This window comes from Saccoglossus kowalevskii, chromosome 9, assembly GCF_978046115.1.
Source record: "Saccoglossus kowalevskii chromosome 9, keSacKowa6.1, whole genome shotgun sequence".
NCBI lineage: Eukaryota > Metazoa > Hemichordata > Enteropneusta > Harrimaniidae > Saccoglossus > Saccoglossus kowalevskii.
The window spans coordinates 12249146-12259904 of NC_140649.1; the positions used below are offsets into that span (position 1 = coordinate 12249146).

The 10759-nt window shown below is 34.0% G+C and overlaps 1 protein-coding gene across 1 annotated transcript; it reads right to left on the reverse strand.

Annotated features, from left to right (window-relative positions):
• Positions 1 to 638: 638 nt before the first annotated feature.
• LOC100377079 (ATP-binding cassette sub-family C member 8-like) lies at positions 639 to 8139 on the reverse strand. Its single transcript, XM_002735583.2, has 15 exons — positions 7950 to 8139; positions 6986 to 7191; positions 6306 to 6542; positions 5829 to 5986; positions 5376 to 5468; positions 5121 to 5223; positions 4443 to 4556; positions 2724 to 2835; positions 2500 to 2630; positions 2242 to 2320; positions 2013 to 2121; positions 1762 to 1865; positions 1368 to 1501; positions 894 to 956; positions 639 to 776 (listed from the first exon to the last, which is right to left on the reverse strand). The coding sequence occupies exons 1-15, from the start codon at positions 8137 to 8139 to the stop codon at positions 639 to 641; spliced, it is 1971 nt and encodes a 656-aa protein (XP_002735629.2).
• Between the last annotated feature and the right edge of the window lie 2620 nt (positions 8140 to 10759).

A 10759-nucleotide genomic window follows, 5' to 3' on the forward strand; every position in this document is an offset into this window, starting at 1 on the left:
TGATAGGGGTGATATTTTAATGAATTATCCAATGTATGAACACCTAAAGTAGTATTGATATACAGTTAAAAATTGATTTAGTATTGATCAGTTATGATCCAATATGATCATGTTGCGTCTACATGCGATTTTATATTTTGTATTTTTAACTATTTTGTTTTTTAAAGAGTAAAAAAAGACAACTCACATATTCAGTAGTGTTTTGGTAGTATGCCTTTCAAAATACCTGAATTTACAAATCGTATACAGAACATAACCATTTCCTCTAATTACATTGCGTATCCCGAGTTCGCAAGAGTGTACCACGTAAAAACGTCTTATCTTGAAGTAAACATAATGGCATTTTAGATAGATTCTCGAGACACGAACATTAAGTAACACATTATAAAGAATTTAAATCTGTACTTAGAGGCTATAAACGGAAAATTACTAGTAGTTTATTTGGCGTGAGGGGTAATAATTGGGCTCTGATGTAAAAACTATCAATTTAGTCTGCATTGGGGGGGGGGTTGCAGCGTTAACGTTCGATAGTTTATCACAACGCCGGGACCTAGGAAAACCGACTAATAAATTCCACCTTCCATTTTCGTACGAACCGACTGGTGGCGCTATAACTCAAAACTCGTCTACTACATGACTTATTTTGAAGCATTAACAAATGAAGCAAACACAGTTTCATCCTTCTTTAGTAGATTGTGCGGTGTGTCGTATTCTATAACTTGACCACCATTAAGTACCAGTACTGTGTCAGAATCTAAAATTGTGGATATACGATGCTGTGGAAAGATCCATAAAATACAATTATCATTTGCATAATTCATTTGCATATTCAACTATATATACTAATATAGAAACCATAACGTAAGGATTTGTTAATCAATTATATTACTTACTGCTATAGTCAGTACAGTTTTATCACTGAATGCTGTACTGATAACTTCTTGTAACATTGCATCCTACAAAACAAGAACAATTTATTATGAAGTTGCTACTTTGCGAAGCGTATGCAACCACCAATCAAGGTCGTTTACCGCACTCCCCTAGACCGTCCTGTTGAACCACGAGATAGGTGCCAACAAACAACCACACTCCCTCAGTATAACTTATTTTTTGTGATCACTATAGATTCACCATATCAAACCACCATATACTCCACATTCTTTCAACAAACCCAGTCTTATAATTTAAAAAAAAGAAAGAAAGAAAGAAAGAAAGAAAGAAAGAAAGAAAGAAAGAAAGAAAGAAAGAAAGAAAGAAAGAAAGAAAGAAAGAAAGAAGAAAGAAAGAAAGAAAGAAAGAAAGAAAGAAAGAAAGAAAGAAAGAAAGAAAGAAAGAAAGAAAGAAAGAAAGAAAGAAAGTGTACTCACTGTTTGCGAATCAATAGACGACGTGGCCTCGTCCATGATGAGTATTTGACTTTTACGCAGGAATGCTCGAGCTAAACAAAATAACTGCTTCTGACCAGCGCTAAAAGTATCACCTCCCTCGGGAATCTGTTCATCTGAAATTCCAAATCAACAATCGACTTACACTACTGAAATGCAGTACGTGTATCGCCAATACCTGGATTCTTTTAAACATTTATTTTTGTCGTTATTTTGAAATAATCAAACATTTATTCAATTAAGCTTAAAATAAATTCCCTGGAAAGATTAAGAAGTGGTCGACTAGATCTAATCCGTGAGAGCACAGATTATAATACACACTTTGTATACAAATATATTAATTCATTCATATTTGCATTATGAAACATTGGTCTACCTAATTGGTCCTGCATATCCTCTACATATCCTCTTAGTTGTGCAATTCGCAGGGCATTCCATAGTTCTTCATTCGTATGTATAGCTTCTGGGTCTAAATTGAATCTTTTATAGAGAAAAAATAGGTATTCACATCACGACAATGCTGTTTACGACCACATACGCTGATATATATATATATAAATGTTGTGAGTTTGTGAATTGTCATCGGAATGCGCATCACGCCATATAAAATAGAGTTACGTATCTTACCTGATGGTTCCGGCAAACAGATGAGGATCCTGTGGTATGATAGATATTCGCTTGCGTAGAATCAACAAAGGAACTTGAGAAATATCTATTCCATCGATAATAATTTGACCTGAATATAAGAATATTCGAGTATAAACGAAATTGCTCACTAAGTCTTGCAAAAACGTATTTATTCAATCTAATTTTCTAAATATAAAATAACATTAAATTGTACGGGTAATTGTTATACCTTGGAAAACGTCGATCATGCGAAGTAGAGTCAGTGTCAGTGAGGTTTTCCCACTCCCAGTACGACCGCATACACCAATCTGAATATGAGATATACGTAATAATAAGTCAGTAACGTATTTGATAATGGCCGCCGAGATCTCATGGCTGTCATAAAACATGCTCATGTATGGGTGATTCAGCACAAATTGAAACCACGTGTTCTACGTTTTTTTATCACTCCGCACGCCTTTTATAGTTTTTAATTCTTCATTCTGACCTTTTCTTTTGGCTTGACCTGTATGGATACGTCACGTAGAACTGGATTGGACGTTTGGGAATATCGTGCAGATACGTCTTTAAAAATAATAGATCCTTTCTCAGGCCAATTAGCCGGGGGAATATAACTTCCTGTATAAGAAATAAGAATAAGTAGCTGTTATTTAGTATACGTGAATATCACATTGATAGTTTGTATTATTGATGAAATTGGCAACAATATACCTTCATATCTTTCCATTTCGACTTGTGTGTATTCAATCACACGTTCAACTCCATTAATGAACGTCACAAAGTCGAGGCATTGCATAATTCTACCGCCGAAGCAGAAAAACACCTGAAACATATGATAATATTGTCAATATATTAAGTGTGAACCCACGTGTTATTTTCTAGTGTTTCGCGATCCTGGTTTCCTAAAAGAAGACAACTGCAAATCATGACGCTATATGAACATACATGGACGACAAGAGTCATAATTTAATGTTGCAAGTTTTAACAGGAATTGGAAATTATGAATCCGATGATGGAAAGAAAGAAAGCGAGACGTCGATGAAGCATGTTACATTTATATAATATACTGAGTGTGTGTTTCTACTTATGAAATGAAACTAAATATATTTTTTTTTCATCAACAAAAATGTAGAAATTGTACAAGTAGTAATTATATATAAATAAATAATGAATTCTACTTGGAGTACTTTTCTTTTTTGGCGGGGATTACAGATATAGTTCATCAGAACTAGTCGGGTTCGTAACACCTGTATGTGTAATTTTGTATTTTAATCAAATAAATTATCAAATAAATAAATAAAGAAAGAAAAAAACTTACAAACCAAATATTGAAGAGATTATCAAATAAAGAAAGAAAGAAAAGTACTACAAATCAAATATTGAAGAAATATTTTTGTTAACTTTGTTATGGTACATCGGGCAATGAGTTCCAATGTTTTGTTGTTAAGCTACAGTCTAAGCGGGTTTGATATTTATGGGACAATGGGTCCAAACAGTTGTAAACATCTTGTACAAAAACAGTTATTACTGATTACTGATCAAAGACAAATAAACAGGTTCGTTATTTGCAAAGTGAAAACATTTCTAGAATTCTTAGTTTTTGGAAAAGAGGAGCAGCATGGGAATGCGAGTAAGAGAAAGTGATGAGGCGTACTATTTTTTTCTGTAAAAGATATATTGGTTGATGTTGAGGATATGCTTTGGTACAAAAGACGTACTTGTGAAATTAATTGCAAATTAACTTTGCAAATTTTATCAATGTGGGCTTTCCATGACATATCTTTTTTTGGGTCAATAGAGACGCCAAGGTAATTGACGGCACATACGCCCTCTATCGATGACCAGTTAATAACCAGGCTGCCCTCACCGATCGTTGTGATGTTTTATTGTTTTTCAGAATTAACAGTAAGTTTGTTTAGCACTGCATCATTCATGAACCCTTCAAAAGACATAATCAATTTCTGAGAAATTTATTTTATTGCTTTGAATAAATTTAAATAGGTTAGTATTATCTGAAAATTAAAGGAATTGATAGAATTGGCTATATCATTATTATAGATTAATTAGAAATAAGATTGGGTCTACAATCGACCCTTGCAGATTATAGGTCGGAGCAATGAGGAAATGTTATCAATACATACAAGTTGTTGGCGATTACAAGAATAGTTTATAAACCAAAGTAGAGGATGACCTCTAATACCATAGTGTTCTAGTTTGAAGCACAGAATTTCATGATTAATAGTGTCGAAGCCATTTTTTGAGACCGATAAAAATACCATATGCGGCGAGGTCCAGGTCAGCCACTGTGTTGTACTGTGCGTTTTTTTTCCGGAAACCAAATTGAGTATCAATGAATATGTATTTGTTTCCTCTAATTGTGTCACCGTACCAAAGATATCATGCGTATATAATAAAATGTAAATCACTCACTGTTAAACCAGTTGTAATACCCAGTCCAACAAAACCGGGTTCCATATGACCATACACGCAAGCCAACAAAGAACTGAATCCACAGAAAAATACTATTAAATTCCCAATCATCATCTGAAAATAATAATACATTGTCTGTAGGTTCAACTAATCGTTCCATAATCGTACATTTATATTCATAATACTATGAGGTTATTACGAGGATACCTCAAAGTATGCACGAAGACAGCTGGAGTATCGACCGACGCACAGCGGAGGTCGATGCGACGGCGTACTGTCTGAGTTCATACTTTGAGGTATCTTCGTAATAACCTTATTATTTATTATACATCTTTTCCTTCCAAGGATACACCATGGGAATGCCGAAATCCCAAATTGTTAGAACAGAATCAACGAACTGCTTTGTGTGGAGTCCGGTCAAACTCTGGTGGTAGCCATGTTTGTTTTTATTATTAGAGGACGCTTGCACGCGTAATCATTCCATATTTGGAATTCGCATTTCCTAATATGGTAGTATGAAAACCCCGTAAAATAACCGCAAAATTATGGCACGCTGTAACGTATGGCGTTACGGTGACAGATGTATAATAATACTATATACTACTAAGATGTGTATAGGCACAACTAAACAAACATGGAGAATAACACGATAATAATGAACAAGTTAATAATCATTACCATACGCACTGCAATCCAAGCGATAGCTGTGAAGAAGTATAACTGGCATAAACTTGTTTGTTCTACCAGTTTATTGAATCGTTGTTGGAATCGCTTATCAGCCCTGTAAACCAAACACAGTTGTGACAGTTTGTGTATTGTGCGAGTCACTGAATTCAACGTTTACGTTGCAAATTAACGTAGGTTATGGCGTTGTGGCCGTTTCGTATTCATGGCGTTCACGTGACAATGTAAACAATTCCAAACCATATTTACCTGTAAGCTTTTACAGTGACTATACCCCCAATGGTTTCTGTAACATGTGACAACACTGGCGATTTGGTGATACTGTCTAAACGTCGCAGCTCTCTGTTATGAAAGAGGGTGAATTGTACATGTATGTTCATTTATTGGTGGAAATCAATGTTTAAATCGATATTCATCATAACATTTCATAAGTTAATTCGCATGGCATTATTCGTAATATAATGCCCTTGGTAATTTACATGTCATTATTCATCCTATAACAAAATGTGCAAGACATTATTCATCGTTATGTCCTGAGTCATGTGGCATGTCATTATTCATCATAATGCCATGGGATATTTAATTATTCATGGCATAATATACATGGAGGTTATTCATAAATTAAAGTACAAAAGTTATTATCACTCGTTTTTGTATATAAATAACATATTCAATGCAGATTATGTTGATGCAAAATATTACCTAGGAAGTCCTAAACCGTATTTCTGAAGCAGATACACAGCGATAGCTATAGGAAATATGGCGGTCAAGAATAATGGTGTCACAATTGAGTTCACAATAAACGTGGTTGATATTTGAAGAATAATTGAGATCATTATATTCACATTCATCCATATTCTCTGCAATGAACGAAAGGAATATATTAGAATATATTATATTTATAACATGCAATTGTCCATGTGAGTAATTTCAAACCATATAAAGAATGATATTGTTTTTGATCGATTGGGTTATCAATTTAAAGAATGCTTGGTCGTCTACACACATGCGAAAAAAATATTTACCGTGAAATACATATATGATAGAGGTGTGTTATGGAGAGGTGATTGGCGTGTTAGAATCCTGTGTTTCATGTTGTAATATCTGTTTGTTTGTTTGCATATACAATTTATTTATATGTAAATTTTTGAAAATAGAAACGAGGTTAAATCAGATTACCAAATCCACGGTCATCGTGTCGTGGGCAAACCGATTCAGAATACGACCAGCGGGTGTAGTGTCGAAGAACCGTACTGGAGCATGGATGATTCGATTTATCATCTTCAAATGTAACCTTCCCGCAGCAGCTATAGAGAATTTGACTTGACAAATATTTGTCAACATGGACAGGATAACAAAAATAAAACATAACGCCGCAAATACGCTGACGTAATACCACGTGTTACGATCTTCTCCCTGAAAAATGAACAATATTGCTGCCAACAAATATGTTGTTATTTATCGGACCAGGGCCGGGGGACTATTGCCACGTGAACCTGCGATTCAATTAACTTACATGTTTTTTCATATCATTGTTCAGCATCATATTGCGTGATATTTTCCGAGTGATATATGGTCATAATGATAAACCAAAATGATACTAGTATAAGATCCCATTAAAACAACGTACATGGGCGACAACATTATAACTTCAATATTCAACGTTAAGTCGTTATATCTTTTAGGGAATGTGTTGTGATTCGCCACATAGTTTATTGTCTTACGAAAATTCTTTCAAATGTTTCGTCTGTTGTTAATTTAGCATTTGTTTGTTTTTATGAATAATTAGATTTTTCAAAAAGATCCATTCACGAAAAAAAATGAATGGTATCATCTACATGCATGCATCTACGTCATACCTGAGAAATTGTATTGTTAATTTTGTCTTGTTCATCTTGGGACCATCGTGTTAACCATACATTACCCATTACATTGACACCAATATATAGAAGTAATAGCCCGACTACAACACATACAAATGGTAGCTTTATTGCCTTGCCGTACATGTAGAATGTATTCCACGATATAGGGCCCAGTTGGCGTGCTTCGTCTACAACTAGGGAACCTAATGTTGAAATACAACGATCATGAATTAAGCCATAAAGTGAATATGCTCAAGTGGAATACACGCAGTGTTTTATCTTATAAACATTATAATATATACATTATCATGTTTTAATGGTTATGAGCATTAAATTGAACTACTTACTATGTGTACTATTTCCATTCAAACCTAATGAAAGGTACAAATGGTGTCAAATGCAGTTCTCTCGAATTTGAGAAGTGAATCCTGAATTAAGAGTACATACAGACTAGGCTTTAAAAAACGAAATTTTCATAAATCTCATATTACTTTAATTTAGCCATATGTTACGTAATATCCCTACAATTGTCATGTACGTTAATATTTTTTTCTAATAAATTTCAATTACTAGAGAAAACTAAATTTGTCATTTTTATATAATAACAAAATACATTAATTTATAATTTATGGAATTAATTTACTATAATATTGCAGACAAAAATTATTAATAGAAATGTCGCTACCCCAAGATTGAGTGATTCAATCAATACACCATGTGTATATATATATATATATTTTCAATGTTCATGTTCGAACCATGGCATGTTCAAATAAAACATTGAATACATCGGGTCTCCAAGAGTGTAACATGATAGTATTGACATTAACTTTACAAGCTTTGGGTAAAATTATATATTGTATACTAGTATTCACATTGCCTATTTCAGTACTTACCTTGGCTACCTTATATTTTATTTATCATGTGTCTGTATTTACAACATGGATTGTTCTCTACTTACCATTTGTAATGCTTCTGCGTGTTGTTGACCTTTCCGTTTGACTTTCTAATTCACTCGTGTGTTCAGTGTTTATTCCAATGCCAGGATGCGGTACAATATTGACCCCGTTTTGCCATTGTTTGAAGAGCTCTGGATACTCTCGTTGAATCTGAAGTGGATCTCCTTGTTGTGATATTTGTCCCTCGTGCATTACTATAACCTTTGAATTAGGATAAACATATTATTATTAGTCTGTCAGAATGAGTTGTCGTGACATTTTCAGAAGGGGTTACGCTGGATACAAGAACCAATTGAATGATTTTCCATTAATAAGGTAAGAATGAGTCTTTCATGAAATTTACAGAGGCTTTACCATTGGCACGAGATCAAATTATTCAGATGTTGGAAGAGACATAGACCAGGTTGCCAATTTTGGGAACGTTTTTTTAGGTAAAAACTCAGACAGTTATTGTTAGCTGACATGGAATTTTCAGAATATATATATATATAGGAAGGTAGTCGATTATTCCAGGTGAGAGTGCTCGATACTAAACGATGAGTTTGTAGAGCAGATTTACATACGTGGACAGAGAAATTAAGACACGACTACATGAGTAAAGTTCACTCTACAGTACTGTTTCGTAAGATACATGGAGTACCTCACTCATCAGGAGTTAAGACTTTATTAAATAAACCACCGAAAACAGACTACGTTATAAGCGCTACAGATTTGCAGAACAATGGAGTGTGTTTACGATATTAAAACTAGTTGTTGCATAGCAACGATTTGGCTCTGTGTCTACAGGAAGAAAAAAGCCCATTTCTTTTATTTAAACTACAGTAATGTGGTTGGAAAATTATAATATATTTCTCTCTAATACATAAGTTGCAACGTTTGCTTGAAGTATTGTATGGTGCAGCACGCGATAACACTCTCCATTTGATGTCGTAATCGATGTTATTGTCTTTTAATGACCAAGCGTATTTACTGAGCTCTGTTGCGTTTCTCAATGATTGGTTGCGTAGCGATGCTGTGTGGTTTCTGTACCGGGTTTTAAATTCATTTCCTGTTAGTTTCCTGTTATATATATATATAGGTGTGATGTGCTGCACCTAATGATGGAGCAAGATAAGTACTATATATTCTTACACACGTGCTTACCTTGGCCGCATGTTCAATATAACGATAATGGTTAGTAACTAGTATAATTGTACGTCGCTCATCGTGCAAGAATTTTAAGATTGCTTTTTTCATCACGTGCTCACTGACATGTACATCTAACGCCGATAAAGGATCATCCTGTAAACCAAGCGAAATAACTCAAACACACGAAGTTAACGGGTGTTCAATGTGTGTTAAGTATATAATACACTTTGCTCTATACTGTAAAGTAATTCAAATTCGTCAGCTCATGTGACACCTTAGATTCATTTCAAATTACAACAGAAACATGATATAGTATTTTATGACATACATTATATGTGAATATATTAGGAGCGCGTAAACGCCAACAGCTTTGGTCTAGCAATGCGACCAATGGTTTATGGATAATTATTTTAAACAACAGAAACGCCACGGCAATAAAACAATGCTCAGGCTCATCCTTTCATTCTGTTTGTGTTTTGCTCAGATATGCAGCTACAAAAAAGAAAGAAATACAAACCAACATAACGATGTCTGTTTTAGCATATAAAGCTCTTGCCAAACTGATGCGTTGTTTTTGTCCACCGCTTATATTAATTCCCTTGCCTCCAATTTCTGTCATATCGCCACCAGGAAGAATATGTATGTCTGGGTTCAGTGCGCACACCTCTAATACAGCGTTGTATCTGCAAACAAGAAGAGCACCGAATACAACTTTCTTGAAAGTCACGCCCCGAACATCAAACCGCTTTTATGACGTTATAATGACGTAAATTGGTGAAAACAATGTCGCTCAAAGCCACATATGTGTTTAGTTGTGCAGTCATTTAACATTTTTGTAAATAGTAAATTTCTAAAAACAAATTTGTTTAATGACATTCAACTAAATAAACATTTAAATAAATAAAAAACAACAATTTCACACACTTATGTACCAGAAGTTATCGACAACAGATAGTACTACATGATGAAATTAATATATATTTAACGAATAAACGAAGAATATCGATCTTTAAATTCTGTTTCTTTCGTTTTTTCTATTTGAAAATAATTAATACTTTTGACCCTCTATGTGTATATCGATGCTACGTGTAGTATGGGACCTTGAACGAACGAACGCGGTCGCGTTGACCATGTATACTTGTGTAAACAAAAAAACTTTGTTTACCTCCTTGAATTAAAATCCTCTCCAAACAGTATATTATCTCGCAGTGTGGCATTGTGAAGCCAGGCTGGTTGAGCAGCAAACGATGTTTTAGATTTTCCACTTTAAGACGAATAGTATAAAAAGAAACGTCGTTAGTCACGTGATAACTCACAAATGCCAACATGTATGATATATGTGATTGTATTTATAAATTCTAATTCGTTTCAACAAAACGCGATATATAATATAATTGATAAATAATATTACAAATAATAGCACTGGTAAAATTAAATTATAAAATTTATCCTAAATTAATCAGCTAAGCTTAATGATTTGCAATTTGTAACAAACATACCTATAGTTTACCAAACCTGTAATTGTTGTTAATTCTCCTAGCAGCGCCATGATCAGAGACGATTTCCCGGCACCGATTTTACCAATGACTACAGTGAGTTTTTCTATAAAGATAAGTAAGTATGTTGCGTGTTATAGTGTATTGTATCTCAATCAATAATGACCTATTTTCTAACCTCTCATGTC

Coding starts and splice junctions, on each gene's coding strand:
- LOC100377079 (XM_002735583.2), bottom strand. CDS start 8,139: ATGCACGAGGGACAAATATCACAACAAGGAGATCCACTTCAGATTCAA. Junction 2,631..2,723: donor CGAAATGGAAAGATATGAAG/GTATATTGTTGC, acceptor TTTCTTATACAG/GAAGTTATATTCCCCCGGCT. Junction 2,122..2,241: donor CATGATCGACGTTTTCCAAG/GTATAACAATTA, acceptor TCTTATATTCAG/GTCAAATTATTATCGATGGA.